Source organism: Apodemus sylvaticus, chromosome 7, assembly GCF_947179515.1.
Source record: "Apodemus sylvaticus chromosome 7, mApoSyl1.1, whole genome shotgun sequence".
Classification (NCBI taxonomy): Eukaryota; Metazoa; Chordata; class Mammalia; order Rodentia; family Muridae; genus Apodemus; species Apodemus sylvaticus.
In genome coordinates this window covers 37,680,843-37,707,040 of record NC_067478.1, presented here as the reverse complement: position 1 = coordinate 37,707,040, position 26,198 = coordinate 37,680,843, and the positions used below count along the sequence as shown (strand labels likewise).

Here is a 26,198-nt window from a genome sequence, read left to right as displayed (position 1 = left end):
TCAAGGTATTTAAATTAATTTTAACACTAAGCAGGAGGAAAGTAGTTTCGTTTTTATTCCCCTGTACATGTGAAGTTTACCTGGTACCATTGGTGAAAACTTGCTACATTTGAAAAATGTGAATATGCAGTTCTTTACGGGTTCTCTACTTTAGGTGCAATTGAATGTCTAGTCAGGTAGCTTTTTTTTTTTAGGATGTTAGAATTCCATTTGATACTGTGCTTTTTTTTTATATTGTGCTGTCTTCCAATGATCTGCTTTGCTGTATCACATGTTATTTGCCATGTCTTCTTTTTATTTATTTGAAGAAATACTGATTTCTCTTTTGATTTCATCCTTGGTTTTTTGTCTATTCGAGAGTAACTGAATTTCCGTATAAAGTGAAAACTGTGGATATATTTCAAGATGATCACTTGAGCCCAGTCAAAGTTTCACTAATTGATAAATCTCATAGACCCAGAACATGCCTTTACTTTCAGCAGAAGTAGGTGGAGCTTGGATTTCCAAGACCAGTCTACAAGGCAGGGTTTAGAACACGGCTACACAGAGAAACATATGTTGAATTATGAAGAGGAAATGAAAGGTTTGGTGACCTTTAATCAAGTGGTAAAAGGTCAAACTGAGCCAGGGTTGGGAACTAAAAGTGTTTTAACACTTAACCTATTTCCTTTTCTTTTTGCTTATGGTTTTTCTTTTCTTTTTTTCTTTTTTTTTTTTTTTAAGACAGGACTTCTCTGTTTATCCCTGGCTGTCCATGAACTGTGTAGACCAGGCTGCCATTCAACTCAGATCTCCCACCACCCTAATGCTGGGATGAAAGCATGTGTCACCACAGCTCAGCCCTCTGCCTAATTTTTCACTCTGATTCTAGGTATGAATGCTTAGCCATTTATTCTACAGGTTTCATTATTAGTGGGAGGAATCAAGTTTGTTTTTCCCCCTGTAGATATTATTTTCTTTGTATGATTGATGAGAGGACTTAATTTCTTCACAGGAAATCTTGGTGCCTTTTAAAAATAAGTTGGCTGTGCATGTGCAGTTCTTTATTGGTTCTCTGTACCATGTTTGGATGCAGTTGAGTGTACAGTCAGGTAGTCCCGAGCTTATTTTTACACTGACAATCACAGAGTCTTGGTTTCAGTTGTTATTTACTTATTCCTATTTCTTTAGGATGTTAAAAAGATTTTCATTGATCCTTTACTTTTTTTTTGGGGGGGGGGGGCTTTGTGTTTCTATGTGCATGTTGATTTCTGTGAGTTCTAGTACTGCTTTTGCTGTATCACATGCTATTTGTTGACTCCTTTTTATTTATTTGAAGAAATATGAATTTCCCTTTTAATTTTATCTTTGATTCAATGCCTATTCAAGAGTAACTGAGGGCTGGAGAGATGGCTCAGAGGTTAAGAGCACTGACTGCTGTTCCAGAGTTCCTGAGTTCAATTTTCAGCAATGACATAGTGGCTTACAAACATCTTTAATGGGATCTGATGCCCTCTTCTGGTGTGTCTGAAGATAACTACAGTGTACTCAGAAAATTAATAAGTAAATTTTAAAAAAATGAAAAGTAATTGAATTTCCATGCAAAATGGGGATACAACTCAGGAGTCTAAAGCAGGTATATCACTTGAGCACAGTCAAAGGTTCATTAATTGGTAAATCTCATTGACCAAGAACTGGGTCAGATGATTTAAATTAATTAAAAAAACAAAATTGGTGTGGCACATACCTTTAGCATCAGCAGTGGCAGGTGGATCTCTAAGTTCTAAGGCCAGTCTACAGAGCAAGTTTCAGGACAGAACTACACAGAGAAACAGGTTAGGAGGGTTGTCTAAGAAATTTAAATCTTATTGACCTCTTATTGATGCTGGGAAACAGTTAAAAGTCAGGCAGTGTTGTGAAATGATTTGAGTTCTAAGCCTCTGCCTGTTTCTGTAGTTTCTTCTGCTTATTTCCTTGCCTTCTGATGGGTGTTTTAATATATTTACTTGATATAGTCCAAGTCATTATATATTTTATATATTAAAGAGTACATGTCTGCTAAGAAGCCCTGAGATAAGCCATGTCTCCATTCTCTGTAAATATCGGTACAGGATGCTGAATAAAACCAAAAGGAACCTTACAGAAATAGAAAACACAAGTGAAGATTTTCTATGTTGGTTGATTACTTTGGAAGAGTAGATCACTGTTTCGACCTAGAGCTCCCTCAGACCAAGCTGGCCTTAGGAATTTATGGCAATCCTGCCCCCCAACTGTAGATTACAGGTAAGTTTCACCATGCCATCCAGAGAATCCTTCCTATTAAATGATTAAAAAATGGAGTCCAAACCAGTTGAACTTTAGGAAACATACAGCTAGGCTTAAGGTACTGCATGAATAAAGCAAGGTATGGATTCAGATGTATTTGTGATACAATGGGATCTTGGTATTAATGTGATGGGAAAAATTGAATTCCAGATAAGGTTGAATGCTATGTACATTGCAGTTTCTGAGCAGATGGGTTCAAATTGTAATGCATTTTCAGTAAGATATTGTGATGATAATTTGATGTGTTCATTATGCATTGAAGGTAGAACATGGTCAGGTTTTATATGGTAGGGAATAGGGATGTTTTGTTTATGTGTGCAATTGCCCTTTTGTGCCAGAGTGGCATGTTGGATCTCAAGCTAGAGTTCAGCTGCTGTAAGGGAGCTGGGTACTGAACTTGGGTCCTGAAAGCAGTAAGCACATTTGACCACTGAGCCATCCCCATCATTAACCTGAACAAGAGACAAGTTCAAACAAGGCATCGTTTTAGTGGAAAGTAAAATTATTTTCCATTAAATTTACTAACTCAAACCTTTTAATATACACTGGATGACATTTTTGGCTAAACCTCCCAATTTAGAGATTCTGACTGAATAATTCTTTTTGTCAATAAAGGGCTAAATTTTTTGTCACCTGGGACCTGAACCTTCTTAAGGAACTTACCTGAGATCTCAGTAGAGACTCAAGTCTTAAAAAAAAAGCTGGGGTCTGGGGCTTGAGAAATGGCTGCAATTCAAAGAACCTGGGTGTTGAAAGTGCACACCTTTAATCCAGGCACTCCTGGTTCCAGGCTCACACTGTCTGTCCCCCTAACACCACTCACCTCCTCTGAGAGAGTGGAGATTCCCCCATCCCCAGTATCCAACTGATGGCTCAGCAGTTAATAGCACAGGCTGTTCTTCAAGAGGTCATGAGTTTAAGTCCCAGCAACCACATATAATCTCAGAGCCATCTATAAAGTGATCTGATGGCCTCTTCTGTCATGCAGGTGCACATGCTGATTGAGACATGTATTTAGTTTGTTTTGTTTTATTTGAGTCAGTGTCTCACTATGTAGCTCTGGCTTTCCTGGAGCTGAAGTTTGTAGGGCAGGCTGGCCTGGAACCACAGATTGCCCAGCCTCTAACACCAGAGTGCTGGGGTTGAAGGTGAGTGCCTCCACACCCAGCTTAGAAGAAAGATTCCCAATTGAGAAAATGCATGCATAGGATTGTCCTAGCCTATGGGCAAGTCTAGGGCGAGTTAGTAATTAGTGGTTGCTTAGCATCACTCCTGGGGAGGTGAGCCTGAGTAGTATAAGGAAACAAGCTGTGCTCGGTGCTGGTGTCAGGCAGTTCTCTGCGAGCTGAGGACAACCAGAGAAACACTTTCTTAGGAAAAAAGAAAACTGAGCAAGCCAGTGGACACCTTTTCCCAGTGGAGCCATTCCTCCATGGCTTCTGTTTCAGCTCTCTCCTTGAGCTCTTCCCTGACTTTCCTGTGTGATGGAGTGTGGGCAGGGTGCTATGAGCTGAAATAAACCCTTTCCTCTCCAAGTTACTTGTGGTCTTGGTGTTTATTAAAGCAATGGAAACACTAACAAAGAAGGGAATCCTTAGGTAAAAATATAACCCCCATTGAGAAAGAGCTTTTAAAAGAATTATTTTAAAATCTTAATATTAAGACTGTGCATTACATTGGGTAGTGCTGGTACACACCTTTAATCCCAGCACTTGGGAGGCAGAGGCAGGTGGATTTCTGAGCTCGAGGTGAGCCTGGTCTACAGAGTTAGTTCCAGGACAGCCAGGGCTATACACAGAAACCATGTCTTAAAAAACCAAAAAAAAAAAAAAATGGCTGTACATTCCTGGTCTAGGAAGATGGCTCAACAGGTAAAGACACTTACCATCAAACCTGTGGACCTGCTTCCCCAAGCCAAGATCTCCATATTCCCAGTGTGATATCAGCATGTGCTCACAAATAAATGTAAAAATACAAAAAGAAAAACTTTTGGGGACTGTTTCTGTTATCATTAGAGGAAGCAGATTCTTGACTCTCAGGTTGAGTAATAGAAGCTCCAAAAGAATCAAAGACTAAAGTGTAAGACTTTCATGAAGCCACTCATCTGAACTAAAATAGAGGCTACTTAGCATTGGACACAGCAGGAGAAAGTGTTCTTAAAAGCTTATCACAAACTAAAGTTCTGGGACTGGACAGATGACTCTTATTTAGAGAGAGAATTACTGTTCTTGAGGACCTGAGTTAAAATCTCAACACCTATCTAGTCAGACAGGTCACATCTACCTGTAACTCCACCTCAAAAGGTAATCCTACACCTCTGACTTCTGTGGGTGCCTGTACTCACACGGTGTACAGGTGCTCAGACATACATAAAAACAAAATCTTAAAAAAAAACTGAAGCCCCAACTGGATAACTTGACTTGTTCCAAAATAAGAAATATCAACTGGTAAAGGGCCTTGCTGTCAAGCCTGACTGGACACCCCACGGACCATACTGTAAGGGAGAAACCAACCTGGCCTCTGTCTTTGATGTGTATAACATGGCACAGCTTGATAGACACACCAAACAAAAATATTTTGGAGAAAATAGAAGGGTGATTTAAAGGAAAGGAAGGATAGAAAAGAGACCTCAGTGGGAGAGGAAGCCCCTAGCCTCTCAGACTTGTGCCAGTGTAAGGGGATACCTTTAGATATCGCCCTCTCCAGGTCAGAGAAAAAGTGACAGGGGATGGAGGCAGGATTTGAGATGGGGTGACCAGGAGGGGAGTAGTAAGAGGGATGTAAAGGGAATAATTAAAGAAATTAAATTTATGAAAAATTGGTGTTCAGACCCAAACAGAATTCAGAACAGATGAATCTTAAATGTCTGAGAAGCACTTACAGAAATGTACATCCTTAGTTATCAGATAAGGACAAATCAAATTGACTCAGAATTCACCTTCACATTCATCAAAATGGATGAAGAAAAAATGTTAAGTTGCAGTTCATCCTGGAAAAGATGTGGAGCAAAGAGAACACTCCTCCATTGCTGGTGGGAATGCAAACTTGTGCAGATGCTTTGGAAATCAATTTGGTAGTTTCTCAGAAAAGTGGAAATAGAACTATCTCAAGGCCCAGGTATACCACTCCTGGGTATACAAAAACAAGATGCTCTAACATTTAATCCCAGCACTTGGGAGGCAGAGGCAGGCAGATTTCTGAGTTCGAGGCCAGCCTGGGCTACAGAGTGAGTTCCAGGACAGCCAGGGACACACAGAGAAACCTTGTCTCAAAAAACAAACAAACAAATAAAAAGATGCTCTATCAAACCATAAGGGCACATGCTCCAATATGTTCTTTGTAGCTTTATTCATAATAATCGGAAACTGAAAACAACCGAAAAATGGATAAAGAAAATGTGGTCCCTTAACATAAAGGAATATTACTCAAATATTAAAAACAATGGCACCATTAAATATGTAGACAAATCGATGAATCTTGAAAAGATCATCCTGACGGGTGGTGGTGGCACACACCTGTAATCCCAGCACTCTGGGAGGCAGGGACAGGTGGATTTCTGAGTTTGAGGCCAGCCTGGTCTACAGAGTGAGTTCCAGGACAGCCAGAGCTATACAGAGAAACCATGTCTCAAAAAACCAAAGCCAAAAAACCAAAACAAAGAAAGAGAGAAAGAAATGAAGGAAGGAAGGAAGGAAGGAAGGAAGGAAGGAAGGAAGGAAGGAAGGAAGGAAGGAAGGAAGGAAGGAAGGAAGGAAGGAAGGAAGGAAGGAAGGAAGGAAGGGACGAAGAAAGGAAGGAAGAAAGACTCGGGAAAGCCCACTGACACTATTAATCATATATGGCCATACTTGCAGATCGGTGCCTAGCCTAACTCTCATCTGGAAACAGATGCAGAGACCCACAGTAAAACATTAGGTAGACCTTGAGGAATTCTGTGTAAGACAGGAAGGAAAGATTGAGGGAGCCAACAAGTCAAGGACACTACAGGAAAACCTACAGAATCACTGACCACAACCACCAAACAGAGAACATCAATGGAACTTAGGCCCTCTGCACATATGTAACAGATATGCAGCTTGGTGTTCATAGGGAACATGCCAGAGCATGAGATGTTAGTGACTTTTTTGCCTGTCCTGAGCTACCTGCTTCCTAATTGGGCTGCCTTGTCTAGCTTCAATAGAAGAAGATGTGCCTAGTCATACTGCAATGTGATATGCCAATGAGGTTTAATATCCATGGGAGTCTTCTTCTCTGAGAAGAAGGGGATGAAGGATAGTAGAAGGAGAAGTGAGGAGAAACTGGGAAGATAAGAGGGAGGGGAAGATGGAGTTGGGACACAAAGTTAATTGATCAATTAATTAATGAATGGGAAAAACACTCATGGTATTGACATTAAAAACAGATTGATCAGTGGTATCAAATCAAAGACACAGTAAGAAATCCACACACACATTGAATCCTGATTTTTGATACAAAAGGCAGAAATTCATAATGGTGAAAAGAAAACACCTTCAACAAATAATGCTGATCTATTTGGATCTGAAGTTGTAGAGGAATGCAAATTGATCCATATCCATGACCCTATGTAAAACTCAAGACCAAGTGGATTGAAGACCTCAATATAAAACAAAATACTCTGTACCTGATAGAAGAGAAAGTGGGGGAAAGTCTTGAACTCAATGGCATAGAAAACAACTTCTTAAACATAAAACCAGTAGAACAGGTACTACAAACAATGACTAAATATTGGCTCCTCATGAAACTGAAAAGCTTGTGTATAGAAAAGTACACCATCAATAGGATAAAATGGCAGCCTTTAGAATAGAAAAAGATTTTCACCAATTCAACATTCAGTAGAGGGCTAATATCTAAAATATATGAAAAACTCAAGAAATTAGTCATCAACAAACTAAATAGTTCAATTATAAAATGGAATACACGTGTACCAGAGAATTCTCAATGGGGGAATTACAAATATCTGAGAAACACTTAAATGCTCAACATCCTCAGCTATCAGGGAAATGCAAATCAAAACACCTTTGAGGTTCCATCCTATACTTGTCAGTGGTTGAGATCAATAACATGAGTGACAGCTCATGCTGGTGATTAGGGGAACAAACCACTATCTGCCAGGAGCCATTCTCACAGAGATCTCAAAAACCCCCTCCTCTCAGCCATTTCCAGCTTGCTTTCTCTAGGCTGCCTTTAGAATGAAATGTACTAGTTTAAAGATTAGTCAAGTAAGCTAGATGGTCAGTATGTACAGAGCTTACCAGAGTGGGCTTGAACAAAGGAAGCTCACCTGTGGTTAGTTTACCATAGCAATTCCTTTCCACTTCACCTCCTCATAATCGAAATATGATGCCAAGTTCCTACTGCACCTGCCCAACCTTAGCTGAGACCCTGAGAGACAATTATGAGAAACTGTTCCTGAGATATGATGCTAACCCCCTGAGATTGTTCCCCGAATACAATGACTTTCCCCCTTCACCCCTCCTTACACCTGCTTGCTTGCCTTTATAAGGCCTTGTGTGAAAATTAAACATTGACAGCTTGATTGGGTTTCAGGTTTGCTGTCTGGTTCTTTTGTGTCTGTCTCGTCACTAGCCTTTGCCTAGGTGGTTCCAGGACCCTCCTGACTGTCCTGTGCATGAGGACAACTATCTCTGGCAGCTGTAATTACTTGTACAAGCATTATGGAAATCAATATAGTTCCTCAGAAAACTGGAAACTGATCTCTCAAGACTCAGCTATACCACTAATGGGCATTTACCCAAAGGGTACACTATACTATCACAAAAACATTTGCTCAGGTACATTCAAAGTGACTTTATTCATAATAGCCCAAAACTGGAAGCAACATTAAATTTCCCTCAAATGAAGAATGGATAAATTAAATGGGGTACTTTTATTCCCATGCAAAATATCATTTATTATGAATTACTGAAAAATAAACACTTAAATAAGTACTACTTGTACAATTACTGATGTCCTTTTAAAGAATATTTTAGGTATTATTTATTTCTTAGTTATTTAGTTATTAGTGGAAACTTGTATATATTAATGTGGGTGCCAGTGAAGGACACAAGCGTTCATATCCCCTCTTGGGAGGGAGCTGGTTTTGAGCCATCCAATAAGAAACAGAAGTTGAGTCTTCCTCAGGCCCTTGATACCCTGTTTTTGAATGTGACAGCATAATAGCTTTCTGCCCAAACTTTGTTGATATGAGCATGTTTGGGCACTGAGTATAATGGCTATTTTGTAAGATCAAATAAGTATAACCATGCTAATGCTTACGATACTCAGTATCTTGGCTGTATCCAATCACAAGCTCAGCATAATAGTCTTTCATCACCAAAGATATTTTATTCACATTTCTAGCACAAATGAGTTATTTTGGTTGTGACTTAAATAGCTAAATCCAAACTGAAAACAAATAGCTTCTTTTTGTTTGTTTGTTTGTTTGCTTGTTTTTTTTAAGACAGGGTTTCTCTGTATAAAAGAGCCCTGGGTGTCTTGAAATTGCTCTATAGACCAGGTTGTCCTTGAACTCAGAGATCCACCTGCCTCTGCCTTGGATTAAAGGGGTGCACTACCATGCCTCGCAATGTTTCCAGTCTTTAAGTGTCTGCATTTCCCCTGTTTCTATTCTCTCTTGGCCTTCAGTCTTTTTCTTTGCCTCTGGTTCATCCACACTGGGTACTGTCCATGCAGGTCCAGAGTCTTTCTGTTCCTCTTAATTTCAGTTTCTATTTTCATATCATCCTTTTCATCATCCATGTCACACTGCACTTTCTCCTGGCAATATTTGGGTTCCACCACAGTTTAAATTTCTTCAACGACTTTCATTAAAGCATCACCATCAACTCTGAGAATACTTTTAAGTCTGTTGAGCTCCCTCGGCACATTTTTCTTTCTCTTCGCAGCAAGCATCTTCATTTCCACTTACTCTGACACCTTTTACCCATGCTTTACTTGAGAAACACCACTGCTCACCATGAGTAACACACCAACAAGAAGCACAGACACTTCCCTCCATAAATGTGGTACTTTAATAATATGGAATATTACACACCTATTTTTAAAAATGACATCATGAAATTTGCAGGAAAATAGATGGAATTAGAGAAAAACACCCTGAATGAGGTAACACAGACCAAGAAAAACTAGCATGGTACATGCTCAAGTATAAATGAATATTAGCTCTTAAGTAACTGATAATCATGCTACAGTCCACCAACCTAGAGAGGCCAATTAACAAAGAGGACTCTACCAGGGACAAAGGTATATCACTTACAAGGGTGAATTAGCATACATTTGAGGGGAGACTAGGGCAGGTAATGATAGGAACAAGAGTGATCAAGTTCTCAAGGAGGACTGAAAGGAGAGTATGGGAGAGACAACTGGAAATGGATGACATTTGGAGCTGATTAAGACATCTAGTGAAATTGAAATTCCCTGGAATTTACAAAGGTGATACTAAAGACCATTCTCATCAATGGAGCCCTGGACCATCCATATTCCATAACCAGGCTACTTACAGTGGTGGGACTGCAACATGAACCCAGATACAGTCCTTAGACCTACAGTGTATCTGGCCAGAAATATGTGCTGGAGCAATGGAGAAGAACTTTTGGGAGTGGCCAAATAGTGACTGGTCTAACTCTAAGCCCACAGCAAGAGTGGGAGCCATGCCTGACACTATGTGGAAAATCAAGAACTGGGATCTGGATAGCCAAGGACCTAAGGTAGGAAAAATAAGTCAATGAAATGGTTCCTAGTGGTATTCTGCTATACTCATAGATTGGGGCCTAGTTCAATAATCATCAGAGACTCTTTCCCTAGAAGCGGATGAGAGCCAATGTAAAGACTCAGCCATTCAGTAGGTAGAGAGCCCAAATTGGGGTACTCCATTAGGTCTCTCAACTTAGAGCTCAAGGAATCCCATGCAAGTTGGGGAGGAAGAATTATAAGAGCCAGAGGAGTCAAGGACATTAGGATAATACAGCCCACAGAATCAACCAAGTAGTGTTTCTGGGGGTTCACAGGGACAGAAGCAGCAATCCTGGAGCACTGGTCTGTGCTTAGGTCCTCTGCATGTTATGGCTTTTAGCTTGTGGCTTTGTAGGACTCCTAACAGTGGCTAGAGGTCTGACTCTTTTGTCTGCTCTTAAGATCCATTTCCTCCTACAGGTCTCCCTTGCCCAGCCTTGGTCTGGGAAAAATGGAAGGAGAGGATATGATACGGCTATATTGTACTAAAGAATAAATTTTAAAATGTATATATGTATATATATATACATATATATATACACATATATATACACACATGTAGTTTTGTATTTTCCTTATTACATATGAATTCAAAAGACCACAATAGTTAAATAAGAAAGGATCTATACTCTATAATGCTCTAAATGTGGCCAAGATGAAGGCCTTTTGCCTGCACCAAAATTACATTTGAGGAGCTTGGAACAGGAGATAAGTCACTGAGTTGCTGTGACTGTCCTACTGTGATTTTTATTTTCCCTCATTTATTAATTTAAGGCAACTTCATATATTGATTATTCACCCATGAACTCTCCTTCTACTCCCTCTTCATTTGTGTGAATATTTTGAGATGTTCTGGTGATTTGGCTGGTATGATGTATCTGCCTCTTCTGTAAAATTCCCTGAGTGTTAGACTAGTGTTAGATATGGAGATGATGCATAGTTGATATATCAAAAGTGATGTTTTATGATTGGAAAAAACTTTCAGGAAATTTGGGAATTTGGAGATTCTCCAGAATTCTGTACATTATATAAATGCAACACTAACATTTGCTTTTTCTAATAGAAATGAGCACATTAGAAACACAAAACACAGCCAGGCAGTGGTGTCATGGGCCTTTAATCCAAGCACTCTGGAGGCAGAGGCAGGTGGTTTTTTAAGTTCCAGGCCAGTCTGATCTACAGAGTAAGTTCCAGGGCCAGGGCTATACAGAGAAACACTGTCTCGAAAAGCTCCCTCCAAAAAAACTCCACAGAAAACACCTCATCCTCTTTGAGCTTAATGTCTCTATATTTTGAGATCTTATTGAATTGCACTATTGTTGATTATTCTTCTCAAATACCTGGGGCTGGCCAAGTAGTCAACACGTGGCATTTCTTATGCCTACTGTGTTCTTAATTAGTCTAGTCTTTTCTAAAATAATATTTGCAATAAGATTCCTAAAGGGACACCCTAATTTTTCAGGTCTCTGTATAGTCCTTGGTGTAATATTCTGGTCAGAGCATTGACATCACACAAGTCAAACCATGTGTGAACAAAAAAATGTTCAATGCAGTAAATTATCCATATGTTGGGATATTAAGAAGTGTAACTTAGATTAAGCCTTTAGGAACAACATAAGAAAGACAGAGGGAACCATACTGGCTAACCAAAGGGAAGGTAAAAATTTGAGAATTCATTTCTGAAAATCTAGGATGATGAAAGAAAGTGGCCTTGGAAGGACATCACAATCTGCTTCTCTTAGTGTTCTCAGGTACACAGGACACTAGCAAACTACCAATGAGAGGTTTCTAGAAGAGGATTCTAGCTTTTGAATGTCAGAAAAGAAATGTGTGCTCTCAGACACTGGAAGAATATTCGATATTTAAAGCTGTTTTATGTTGGGGACCATTAATTAGCATTTTTCAAGGTGTCCCCAAATAAAACAGCTGTAAAATAATGAAAGTGAAAGAATAGGGGGAAACTTGGTTTTTTCTAGAAAAAAAAAATCCCTTCTCTCTGAAGGATGAAAGCATGGTTTTATCAATCACAGATGGCACATAATTATATTTGTTTAGATCAAATAGTGATTAAAGCTTTTATTGATCAACAAAACTGCCTACAGTATATGTGTTTCTCTGCTTGACACCATTAAGTTAGAATCACAGATACATAATATTTTAATAGTCCTCGAATCCTCCTTTGTATCCTGAGCACACATAAATTTCTAATTCTACAGTAGATCTTAGATTCTAATTAATAATTCTTACAAGTATGTAAAAACAAAGGAAAGCAGTACCCACTGTGAAATTAAGTATTCTGGGAGGAACATGTGGACCACAGATAAGAAGAAAGCAGTCACCCATCTTTTACATTTAATATCATTGATATTTGTTTTAGTTAGGTTTTGACTGCTGTCAACAGACCCCATGGCCAAGGCAAGTCTTAAAAAGGACAATAATTAATTGGGGCTGGCTTACAGGTTCAGAGCTTCAATCCATAACCATCAAATTGGGAGCATGGCAACATCTAGGCACTCATGATACAGGCAGAGATGAGGATTCTACATCTGAAGGCTGCTAGTAGAAGACTGGCTTTCATAAAGCTAAGATGAGGGTCTTAAAGCCCACACACTCAGTGACACTCATACTCCAACATGGTCACACCTTCTAATAGTGCCACTCCCCGGGCCAAGCATACATAAACCATCACAATATTTAATCACAAACATGAAATTCTTAGGCAAATGGATGGAGCTAGAGAACATCAAACTAAGTGAGGTAACCCAGACTCAAAAGGTGAATCATGGTATGCACTCACTAATAAGTGGTTATTAAACTAGAAAACTGGAATACCCAAAACATAATCCACACATCAAATGAGGTACAGGAAGAAAGGAGGAGTGGCCCCTGGTTCTGGAAAGACTCAGTGAAACAGTATTCGGCAAAACCAGCATGGGGAAGTGGGAAGGGTTGGGTGGGAGGACAGAGGGAGAGAAGGGGGCTTACGGGACTTTCTGGAGTGGGGGGCTAGAAAAGGGGAAATCATTTGAAATGTAAATAAATTATATCGAATAAAAAATTAAAAAAAAATGTATGTAGCATGTTAAAAAAAAAAAAAAGAGAGGACCCATTACCATAGAAAGGTACTAGCATAGTATATACGGCTTCCTATGATCATGTGTAGACAGTACAGTAGGAAGGCCTGACATTGTAATAGAAAGATCCAGGGCAGTAGCTGTATATGAGGGAACTCTTGGCTACATCCAGGAAACTCACATATCCACCCTCACAATCAAGGAACACGCCAACCCGGCCAGCTGGCTTCTCTATATAGTGGTGCAATGATGGGCAGGTGGTGAGAAGACTGTAAACATCACCGTCCTTCAAACACACAAGAAGAAATGCAACTTCAGATCCAATATCAAAGTTTCTCAACCAGAAATTGTAACAGACCCCTACAGCCCATTGCTCATGGTCCTTCAAATCCAGCTCCCAGTAATATTTTCCTGTGGTAAAGCTCTCTGCTCCCCAGGAAGTACGATAAGATCCAGGCACATCCAGAAATGGATTGTCATGGCGAGGTCTAAAGCTGAGTCTTCTGAAATTAAAAACTCGTCTTGGCTGGCAGTTGAACAGGATTAAATTTTGAAAGAAAATTTTCACTGTGGGAAGAGACAACATTTTCGTTAAAACAAATATTTACATTTATCAGTTGACAGAGAGAGGGGTCCCTAGACATTTTCTGGGTTTTAAAAATAGAAAGCCTAAGACTGGAAGGGTAGGTATAGCCCAGGTAAATAAAAGTCAAGAGGTTTCCCAAAGAAACAGAATGAGCACATAATGAAAACTGCTTTGAAAATCTGTAGAAGCTGCAGAGGTGGAGGCCACAGCACAGAACTGCACAGTTCTGTCAGAGGCTTTAGTTACACCGGGAAAGCAAGCTGTGTGCAGTGTAATGAGGACCTCTGAAGGCTGTACCCCTGAGTCTCCATGAAAAGTTATTCCTAAGTCCTAGGTCATGATTGCTATCAACTTATAGTTTTGATTTTCATCCCACTATGCAGATTTGTACGATAAATCTAAGCATGCATTAGAGGTTGCTCCCTAGTAGCAATTGTCTGCATTTAACTAATTCCTGGTTTCTCTGATATTCTTTCCCTGTGATGTTACAATCCATATTTTGGTCTCCCTGTGTGATTCAGACTGCCCCATGTCTTTTCAACTTGTTTTTTATCATCATCATCATCATCATCGTCATCGTCATCATCAATTACTATTATTATTACTATTATTATTATTATTATTATTATTATTATTGGTTTTTTGGATTTTGGAGTTTTTGAACCAGGGTTTCTCTGTATAGCCCTGGCAGTCCTGGAACTCACTTTATAGACCATGCTGGCCTTGAACTCAGAAATCTGCCTGCCTCTGCCTCCCAAGTGCTGGGATTGTAGGTGTGTGCCACTACCCCCAGGCTTCGTTCTATTTTTTATTGCATGTGATAGATGACTTTTTTTGTGATCATTTCTGTAGTTTCTTTGAGATAGGATTTCTTGCTATATACTCTTGACTAGCCTGGAACTCACTATGTCAATTTATCTGGCCTCAAACTCTTGGGCAATCCTCCTGATGCCATGTTTTTACTATTGGGGTTACAAGTGAGTGCCACGATATCTTGTGAATTTTTAATCTATGGAGTATAATACACTTTAAAAATTCAACTGATAGCTGAGCATGTTTTCACATGTCATTAATTAAAGCATTCCAGAGCCAGAGGCAGGTGGATCTCTGTGAGTCCAAGCCCAGTCTGTTTTATAGAGCTGGTCCCATGATAGCAAGGGATATAAAGAGAAATAATGTCTTCAAAATAAAAAAAATCAATTTAATTATATTAAACTGTCCGGAGTTAATCATTCTGTGTATCTCAAAGAACAAATGAAACTATATTTTTCAGCCTGAATCATGTACATCATTAAATTCGTATTCATTAATCTTTGCTTGTAAAATGACCTTCTGTCTAAATATGATTACAATGTGGCTTAACTAAACTAATCTTTTTAGGGAATTAAAATATTCACTGTACAAATCTTATCTCACAGTTCAAGGGCAACTCTGGACATTATATCAGTGCTGACACTCACCTTGGAAGTGGTTGAACCTTGCAGCCAGCCCAGTATTGGGAAGGACAATGAGTTTTGGATTCATACACTGTGTCAGCTGCACTAACTCACTCCTGCAAGGAGAAGACATTGATCAGCATGTACTACAGATATCACCCCAGTGATGAGGAGAAATCTTCAGTAGGAGCCAAGTATTAAAACCCTTGTCATACAACCTGACAAGTGAAGTTCAATCTCAGGAACCAATGGTGAAGGGAGAGGCCAGGCTCCTGAGAGTGCTTCTGTGTCCCGCACACATGTGCACTCACATAGGTATTCCTAACAAACCAAATTGATAAAAGGAAACACTTACCTGAACATTTTTCACACAGAACATTTTCTGGTATTAAAGAAAGCCCATGGTCAGGAGACAGGGTGGTTTCCTCTTAGATGCTCTCTCTCAAGCCCTTCCTATTACCAACCTCTTCCCTGTGCTTCCAGCCCCTTTCTTCTACTACCAGGAAAGTACAGCCCATGGGCCTCAATGATTAGGATTTGAAAACAACAAATTTTAGCTCAAGCCTATTACATACACTGCTTCATTCATAGGGAAAAAGAAAAGACACTGTCTGGAGGATGCAAACAGGCTTCATATCCATGAAAACAATCCCAAAGTCATCATCCATACACAATTAAGTATTTTCTATGTAAAGTATATCTGTAAATTGCTAAGAAGGCTTGTCCAGCTTTGAATGATAGTTCATAGTATCCTGGTTTACACTGAGGATTAAACTCACCTTCTGAACAAGTCATCCAAATCCTGCAAACAAAACAAGAGAAGATATCTGAAGAAACAGCCTGCAATTTATTTCTATATATACATAAAGATTTATTTTAGAGACTTATTTATTCATTTTATGTATGTGGGTATATGCTTGTTCCCTTCAGACACACCAGAAGAGGGCATCAGATCCCATTAGACAGTTGTGAGCCACCATGTGGTTGCTGGAAATTGAACTCAGGTCTGGTGGAAGAGCAGTCAGTGCTCTTAACCGCTGAGTCATCTCCCCAGCCCATAAAGCTTTTTCTCCCTTTGCCTTCTGTTTATAAATTTATTTGTTCCCTTAAACATTCCACGTAAAAATTTAAATAAATTCAACAAACTCTTACTAGTTTATATTGTTAGTTACTGCAGTCAGCAGTGGTGCAATGGACAAAGAATCAGAATAATATAATAGTTTATTTTGTCTTTAGAAAACTTCCCACTTCCTTATTTGGCAAGAACTGGACAATCTCAGGACCAAGCTTATTAGTATAATACAAATAACACAGTGCTTAAAACATGGAATGACGACTTCAGGGTTTTATTCTGGAGTCTTACCCATCCCTCTTGACATCAACAATAACTGGCTTATTGTCAACAAGCAATACCATTTTTTATTGTAAAAATGAAGACATAATAATATAGGCTTTGGAAATACAGAAAATGGAATTTAATTCAGGGGCTTAATGGTATTCTGTGCATTGTCCTAAATATCTTAATGAAATGCAGGTTGTTTACTTAGAGTTTAGATTTCCTCAGCCACTGTCATAATTTTAGAGCTGGAAAGGACCCTTTCTTTGTCTTCTCAAAATCTCATATATATATATATATATATATATGTGTGTGTATGTGTGTGTGTGTAGATATATATATGTAGATATATGTATGTAGATATATATGTAGATATATATAGATATGTATATATATATAGATATATACATATGACCTTCACAGTATTAGAACCATAGTATTTTTAATTCATTGTGTTTGTCTTCACCATTTAACCATAGTCCTTTAAAGTTAACAACTGGGCCTTGTTGACCCTTTCTTAATTACTTAGCCAGTAAGTAATATTTACTGAAGTTAATTTAACTGACAATTCTGAATCATTGTCTTCTACATTTTGCACACAGGGAAATTGATGCTCAACAAGAAGAACCATATATAAAGAAAATTTAGTCATCACTACACTGATTCCCCCTGCAATTGTATTTTCAAGTTTCAGGATAATGTCAATGAAGTGGATTAGCACAATGGGATGAATTCTTAATGAAATCAGGATGTGAGAATATTTGAGAAGCATATTAGGTAGGAGTTATACACTGCTTTGTAACACACAACTGTCTACAAAGAGGACTTTCTTTGATCTTGTATATAAAGCATGGGATACTTTCATTAAAGATACTTTAAAACTGAGGCCTAAGCCTTACATGGTGCCTCATATCTGTAACTCTAGAATTTTGGGTTTAGGTCTCAGGAATCCTGTGAATCCGAGGCCATTATGCACCACAAAAGAAGAACGTATATCAAATCTCCCACCTCCCAAAGAAAGCTCAAAAACACAGCTTTCAAACAGAACAAACTTATGGTAGACTAATTTAAAACTGCACTAACATCCAAGTAGAGGTAAAATGGAGTTTTTGGTACCAAGAATCACTTAATTTACTGTTTCAAAGACACAAGCTACAAACACAAATAAATGAGATATTCCATATGGAATCTGCTGACACAATGTCAACAAGCTTGCTCTTTTTAGGTTATTACAGAAATTATCTCTCCAGATTTTTCTTAAAGCCTGATAATAAGTACAGGGGATATAGAAAGGGATCTCAAATGTAACAGTCATAGATGTGGGCCTCAAATAATCAATCTGTTTCAAGCACTCTTCCATGCTTACCTGCAGCAGCAACACCTCATATGGCTTCTTGTACATGGCCTTAAGCTCCTGATACAATTTTATTAGTTGACTCCTCTTGTGGACCATCAGGGCTTCCCTTATCATGAGCTCCTCTGAAATACTATTGCTTTGACTTTTCATCCACTCCATTTGTTTATTCGCTTCTTTATCATGGGGTGGATGTAGTTTTCTATACTCTGACCTGATCATTTTCTTCCGTAGGGTCATAACGTCCTGAAGGAAAAAGAACATCCTAGATCACATCTGGAGAGTATTTGGTCCTCTCCACTGAGTTCTTCTATGTTTAAATTCACCTATAGGATACAGTCAGGGTGCTGCACACACTGATTACTGTCCCCACTTTTCAGAAAATGTCAATTATATGATGTTATACATTTGTTATTAATAGCAGGAGCAAACAAATCCATCCTTTTCCCTTACCATTTTCTTCTGTTAAATGCGTTTCTGAGATATCTGGGAAAAAAGATTTTGATTGATAATACATTCACTCAAAAATGCAACTGTGGGCCAGGCAGTAGTAGTACACACCTTTAACCCCAGCAGGCAGATTTCTGAATTTGAGGCCAGCCTGGACTACAGAGTAAATTCCAGGACTTCCAGGGCTACACAGAGAAACCCTGTCTCAAAAAACCAAAAAAGAAAAAAAAAAAGAAAGGAAAAATGCAACTTTGCACATACATAGTAACTGAAATTCCAAGTGTAGTCTGATGAACTCTACTAAAAACTCAGAAAATCACCCATTAATATCAAACTTTTCTGCCACATGGCCAAGCCTTTCTCTGTGTATTCAAAATTGTATTTTGCCTTTAAGAATGTAGGGTTAACAAAAAAGGATTTCCTAGCGTCATCTCCCATGTCTGATCGTCCAATTGTGAATGACCAAGTTTGCAAGATATCTGCATCTGGTTGACTTTACACATTAGGCTTATACCCACCAACAACACACGGATTCTTCTCCTCTCTGCCTTTACATTCTCCTGCTGATCTTGGATCTTCTGCAATAAAGATGCCATTTGATTTTCAAGTTTCAGCTGTAATATATAAATTAATTCATTAATTAGTAAATAAATATCATCCTTAGATAAATAATGAGTTATTTGACACAGAAACTCTAGCACTGAACACAATTACTATAGAGATGGTAGAAGAAGGATCATAGTACTGTTTCTTTTTATTTTTAGTAAATATTGAACATTAGTTTTCAGAACATAGAATAACAAAATACAACCACCCTGAGCTCAATTAAAGTGATGGACTGTCTGGATAATTAGCATTTGATTGGGATCCACACATCCTTCTAACCAGCTCATTCCAATGTACTTTTAGTCTCATGTCACAAGGACTTTTTAAAGATGTAAATTTAGAATGATTATACTTTTAAGTGACGTGAATATAATGAATCATGAAACTAAAAATGAAATTTATAGTTATGCACCTCTCAAGGGATGTTTACATTTTATAGTCATCCTTCATTCCCTCTTTAAAAAGTGTCAAGATTTTTCGTACAATGGATTCCTAAGAACTGGGACAAGCCTCTCCCTGTGGTGTGTTAAGCCTCCCTCTCTCAAGCTCTCATCCTTTTTTTTTTTTTTTCTAGAAGCATCGCTTACCATTTGCTTTGTAACACGCAGTTCAATGGTGCAGTGTCTGTGACCTCTATGATCCTGGGAGTCAGAACACAATTGACAGAGGAGGGTCCTGCTCTCACCGCAGAATTTTGTCTTTTTCTCCTTGTGGATCACACACTTGTGATCCTCAGAACTCAAATACTTCATGATCCTGTGTTCTCTCACAGTAGATACCCGTGTCTTCATAGTGATATTATTTGTGAACATCTGATGGGATGGTTCCCTACATTTAGGGCAGAGGTCTAGGATTCTGATATCTTCTGAAATAAAGATGAGACAGGCCTTGCAGAAAGTATGGCCACACCTTAAGAAGACTGGATCCATAAAGATGTCTTGGCAAATCAAGCAGGTGAGTGTTTCCTGGGAGGTTTGCAAAATGTCCATTTTTCTGAGGGGAAAAAAGTAGAATTATTATTGTTGGACCAGAGAGGAGAGTAAGAGACTAGACAAAATTTGATTCAAGTTGTGATTAAATTCTGATTATGGCAAAAAAGACTTTTTTATATTTTATCTTTGCCGAAGAACTTTCCCCTACATATTGCCTGACACCATTCTAGATCTACCATCTACATTCCTACTGAAGACTTCAGCCCAAATTGGTATGTTTTTAAAGGCCAGAGTCATTCCTCTTCATTGTTAGAGAAAGAAATACTATACTGAGGAGTGATCCAAGTCTTTCTGCTCCATAGGCCGGCTTTTCACTGCAGGCATGTGAGTAAACAGCTCCTTCATATTTTGTCTATTCAATAAAATACACACTACTGCATGACTTCTCTACTAAATACTTTTGTTTGGTATCTGACTTTTACTTTCTTATTATTCAGATTTGACTGCCCCAACCCTTAAATCTTCATGGGAAATATCACTCACTTCTCTTCTTTCTGCCATAAAATGCCTAAAATAATAAGAATTTATGCTGTCTCCTACTTCAAGGATATCATGGTGGGGAAGAAATGGTGGCAGGAGCTCAAGGCAGCTGCTCTCCTGACTTCCAAAATCAGGAAGCAAAGAACAAAGGATTGGGATGAGAAGCCTTCAAGCCATGGGCTGGAGGAATGATCTCACCAACATTTAGTGTGGCTCTTCTCAACTGAATGAATCTAATCAAATAGATTTTCACAAATATATCAGGTCATTATATAGCAATCATGCTCCCCTCAAGTAGATCATAAGGGAAATTCTTTTTTTTTTTAAGATTTATTTATTTTTTATATATGTTAGTACACTGCACTGTCTTCAGAAACACCAGAAGAGGGCATCGGATCCCCATTACAGATGGTTGTGGTTCCTGGGAATTGAACTCAGGACTTCTGGAAGAGCAGTCTGTGCTCTTAACTGCTGAGCCATGCCTTCAGGACAGGGGAAATTCTTTGCAGACTTGTTTATTTCCACAAAACACAACTGCTGCATTGAGTTTGTGGGAAGAAATTTTGAGGCATAAATGAAACTCTCATGTTTATGTGAGACTTAGTTATCTAACAGCTACACATTTCCCATCTCTTAACTTTTACATGTAGAAATAATCTCAGGCTCATCAGTGGTGGTGCATGCCTTTAATCCCAGCACTTGTGAGGTAGAGACAGAGACATGTGAATTTCTGAGTTCAAGGCCAGCCTGGTCAACAGATTGAGCGCCAGGGCAGCCAGGGCTGCAAAGAGAAACCCTGTGTTTTAAAACTAAATAAGAAAAAAGTAAAGAAAAGAAAGAAAGATGGAAAGAAATAAAGGAAGGAAGGAAGGAAGGAAGGAAGCAAGGAAGAAAGAAAGAGAAAGAAAGAAAGAAAGAAAGAAAGAAAGAAAGAAAGAAAGAAAGAAAGAAAGAAAGAGAAAGAGAAAGAAAGAATCTGTTTGATTTAGGCAAATTTTGTCAAAATAATTAAGCTTCTGCAGTTAGACACAGATGGAATCAAATGACTTTAGCTGGTGTTCTGTATATTTCAAATTGCAATACAAATATTATCAACAGTCAGATTAGCAAAAACATTGGTACTTTAATGCTGACTTCCTTAATTTAGCTAATGATTTTTTTTTCTTTGGGATTTTTTTCTGTACATTAGACATTTCACTACAAAACAAGAACACAGAAATAACACAGATCAAACACAGAAATAAAAAATTGCATCTAATTTTAACCAGAATGCTCTCTTCTGAATAAGAGAGTGGTTAGTGTTCTCTACTTTAATTACCTGTAACATTCCAATCTAACATACCAAACTCTAGGAGGAATAGCCAATTCTACCATGGTCATACACTTAAGTACCCATTTATACTGTGAGATCTTCCCTCCTATAATTTACAACAGAGGAAATATTAAAATTCTTTTGCTGAAAATTGAGTTTTTACTTCTTTACTTTCCTAAATGTCTTTGAACCATTCAGAGCTTTTGTTAAGCATAGAATGCTCTTGAAATATTTTAGAATTCAGACAATGAATAAAATTGAAAAGTATCATGAAACTATCTCTCTATACAATACATCAGATCAACTAAAATGTCCATAATGATAAATTTAAAATTATCTAAAAAAAAAAAAAAAAAAAAAAAAAACCAAGCAGGATGTGGTGGCACATGCCATTAATCCCAGCACTTGTGAGGGAGAAGCAGGTAGATTACTTGAGTTCAAGGCCAGCCTAGTCTACAGAATGAGTTCCAGGACAGTCAAGACGATACAGAGAAACCCTGTCTCAAAAAAAATAAATAAATAAATAAATAAATAAATTAATTAATTAATTAATTAATTAATAAAAAATAAAATAAAATAAATAAAAAATAAAATCATCTACAACTTTAACCCAGATTATATCCCAAGAAAGAAATCCAAATGCAAACTGAGACAGGTTTCGCTGAATAGCAAAACCAATTTCTAAGCAAACAACTGTTTGTATTTAGTTAAAAATAGGGACTATGAAGAAATTTTCTCTTGTAAATTGTGCACTTACCCAAGCAATTATCCCGGTGCTCATCAATGCTTGGTAGCAATTCAATACTGGCTCGGTTCTGAGAACAGATCCTCAGAGCGTGGGGATGATAGGTCTAGCAGTGCCTGGAACTGAAGTTTGGAAACACACTGAGTCTGATCTGGAAAGGAATAAACCTGGTTTGCCCCAGGACTGTGCTTAGAGTCTCTAAAGACCACTCCCACTTCCTCTGCATGTGGCTTTTACTAAGCTTCCAATAGGAGTGCTTCTCTAAGTGGGATTATCTAAATGGACGAAAGATTGAACTGCTACCTTGGCCATCCTCAACAGACAAATCTCCCCCAAGGGATTCCCTGAATCACCTTTAGCTGGGTGTGGTAGCTCACACCTTTTCCCGGAGTCCAAGGAATTAGAATGCTGAAGGAGGAGGATCTCAACTGCTACTTCTTCCAAGTCTACACCATTTACTCACTTTCTGTTCTAAAAGGGGTGAAAATACCTGAAACTCCCTTTTTTTTTTTTGGAGGGGGGAGCAAAAGACCATTTCTGTGAGGAGTTTTATTTTTTTATTTTTTTTTTATTTTTTTTATTCGATATAATTTATTTACATTTCAAATGATTTCCCCTTTTCTAGCCCCCCCCCCCACTCTCCAAAAGTCCCGTAAGCCCCCTTCTCTTCCCCTGTCCTCCCTCCCACCCCTTCCCACTTCCCCGTTCTGGTTTTTCCGAATACTGTTTCACTGAGTCTTTCCAGAACCAGACAGTGTATAGTGACTGTAGACTTCAAAGATGACTAACTGCCCATCTGTTGAGTTCACATTAACCAGACAGTTGTGTGTTAATGTTGTAGATGTGAAATACCTAGGAACTTCCCACATCTCAGTCAGGTTTTTGCTTGCTTTGCACCTGGATGGTTTATTTTTTAATGTTTTTAGTTAAAATAAAATTCCATACTTTTCCCTGTCCCTTCCATTCTTACAGGTTCTTTATAGAGGTGGCTAGCAGAGCTTTGGCTAGGATTTTAGGTAGATTCTCAAAGCTCAAAATGTCAGGGTTTGGGTAGTTTTTTTTCCCCTCAAATGATTTAGTCAAGAGGGGAAAAAAATCCTAACAAGAAAAATTCCAGCCACTTGAGTTATTCTTAATTCCAGATGTAGTCAATTTACTACCAAGAACAGCTATCACAAGGGCTGACCACTTTGTATTGGGTGATCAGTTAGAAAGCTTATCCCTGATACAGGATAATTCATTGTCTAGGTGTCAGAGCTAAGGTCTTCACCTCAGCAGCCAAAGAGCAGAGAAGCAGAATACCTGCCCCCACTCACTCCTTTCTTTTATTCATGTGTGCCTAATCTATTGAATGGATGCTCACAGGATGGCTCTTCCCTCTTGTTCTCTGAAAGGCCGTCATAGACATACCCAAGGGAATAGCCTGTTCATTTCCTAGGCACTTCTTTTTATCATTGAAAATAATTTTTTTCTCATGAAATGGGGCTTCCCATTCACAGCTGCCCATTACTGGGTTAGATGAACTACAGACAACAAATTCCTTTAATATGTAGAGACATTCCATATTTTTTCTAACTCTAGAAAATCCTGAAGAATACAGAAGTTGGTACTGGGGACTAGGTTATTACTGTGATAGGCTTTTTCATCTTTATGTTTGGAGAAATGTTGATTTGGTGACTTTGGATGTGGAAAGCAATGAAGTGTTTTAAATTAGGTTTAGTGAACCATTCTAGTAGGAATATATGGAAGACATTGGTGCTGAGGGTGATTTGAACTGTGGGAGAAGGATCTCATTATGAGGCCTAGAGGCTGCTCTTGTGATATTTAATGAAAAAATATGCCTACCTTTTGCCCTAGTTTTTTTTTTTTTGCCCTAGTTTTAAAAGTCTTTATGATGGTAGGTTGAAGAGACTCAGATTAATTGCATTGACAATGGAAATCTCAAAAATACCCAGCATAGATTTTGTTCTCTATTTAAGTCTCATGAAGAGTTTTGAACATGTATAGCAAACTTTGAAAGAAAAAATATAAAATGTATTATTCAAGTATTAAAGCAGCACCAGCTGGCCAGTGGTGGTGCATGCCTTTAATCCCAGCACTTGGGAGGCAGAGGCAGCTGTATTTTGAAGTTTGAAGGTAGTCTGGTCTACAGAGTGAGTTCAAGGGCAGCCAGGGCTATACCTAGAAACCCAGTCTTGAAAACAAACAAACAGACAAAAACAAAAACAAAAAATCAAAGGAGGGTTGCACTAGGAATTGAAATGGAACTTGATCCTGATTTCAAGGATACATTGAATAAGGGAGTGGTGGTCTTGGAGCAAGATCCCTCCCAGCTAAATTTAGATCCAGGCATGTGGATACATGCCTTTAATCCCACCTTTAAGGAGACAGAGCCACACAGTCCTCAGAGATCAATCTAAAGAGCAAGTTCCAGTACTGGAAGGTTTAGGCAGTGAGGGAGGTGGCAAACAGAAAACTACTGATAATGAAATAGAACAAGGGGACCATGCCCCATCACCTTCATGCAACAGATCTCGGCAGCTTCTGTCACTTAGACCTGGCTTTAGAGTCAGAAATAGAAGGGACTACCGGGGTAATTAATGCTAGTTAGCTGGAGCTACAAAATTAGTGGTGATTAAAAGAAGACCAGCATCACTGAGGTTAAATCTTCTAGGAAGTGTTTTCTGAGAGCACAAAGAAATTGTGATCCAGAGATACCCAAGGCTGTACCTGGTACTGCAGCTGGAATTGATAGTGTGCAATCACCCAGGTGTTACAGAATTTGAAGGTCTGCAGGAGTTGTGGAGAGCAGCTGAGGCCTGGCACTGTGAGAGGCCAGAAAAGGTTGATGGTGAAGGCTGAGTTGCAATTGATGGCCCAGGATAGAAGGGATTATGCAAAGAATTTGAGGCTGGGCACCATGAAGGGAACCTATGAGAGGCTATTGGTGAAGCCTAATTGCAGTGGAAGACTCTTTTAGTTAGGGTTTCACTGCTGTGAACAGACACCATTACCAATGCAAATTTTATAAAAGACAACATTTAATTAGGTCTGGCTTACAGGTTCAGAGGTTCAATCATTTGTCATCAATGCAGAAATATGGCAGCATCCCAGCAGATATGGTGCAGGAGGAGCTGAGAGTTCTACATCTTCATCTGAAGGCTGCTAGTAGAAGACTGACTTCCAGGCAACTAGTTGAGGGTCTTAAGCCCATACCCACAGTGACACACCTACTCCAACAAGGCCACACCTCCTAATTGGGTCACTTACTGGGCCAATCATATACAAATCATCACAAAGATCCATCATATTGGAGATGTCAGTACCATCGGCTGACTGCACCAAGAATATCAGCAGCAATGGCATGAAGGGGAGTCAACTAGAGCCTAGAGTGCTAAAAAGGGAAGAACTGGAGATGGGACCCAAGCCTTTTGGAGCAGCCTCGAAGATCATGTGTAGAGCTCTGACATTGGAACAAAAAGCTGTGAAGTTCCAAGATGTCAGAACCTTGAGGTACCTGCCAAGGAAAGCTGTTAACACAGAGTAGAACCAGCTCAAAAGAATGGAATTTGTTACTGCTGTATACCAGATGTGCCAAGAGCAGTCAACAAGGATGAAGGGAGTTGGAGATATGAAGAGTGATTTTACATCAGACATGGAGACATGAAGTTTGGAGGGTGCCCAACTGGTTTTCTGTCTTGCTTTGGCCCAGTATTTTTAACTTTGTATGGGATTATATAGTTAAGAGAC

General features: G+C 38.8%; 1 protein-coding gene across 1 annotated transcript in view; it reads right to left on the bottom strand.

Annotated features, from left to right (window-relative positions):
- LOC127689677 (zinc finger protein ZFP2-like) overlaps positions 1-19,671 on the bottom strand; it is a 74,502-nt gene extending 54,831 nt beyond the window's left edge. The window contains exons 1-2 of the mRNA XM_052189333.1: positions 19,507-19,671; positions 17,876-18,109 (exon numbers count right to left, since the gene is read on the bottom strand). Coding sequence (XP_052045293.1) covers positions 17,876-18,109; positions 19,507-19,671 — 399 coding nt within the window. The remainder of the gene's footprint in view (positions 1-17,875; positions 18,110-19,506) is intronic.
- Positions 19,672-26,198: the final 6,527 nt, after the last annotated feature.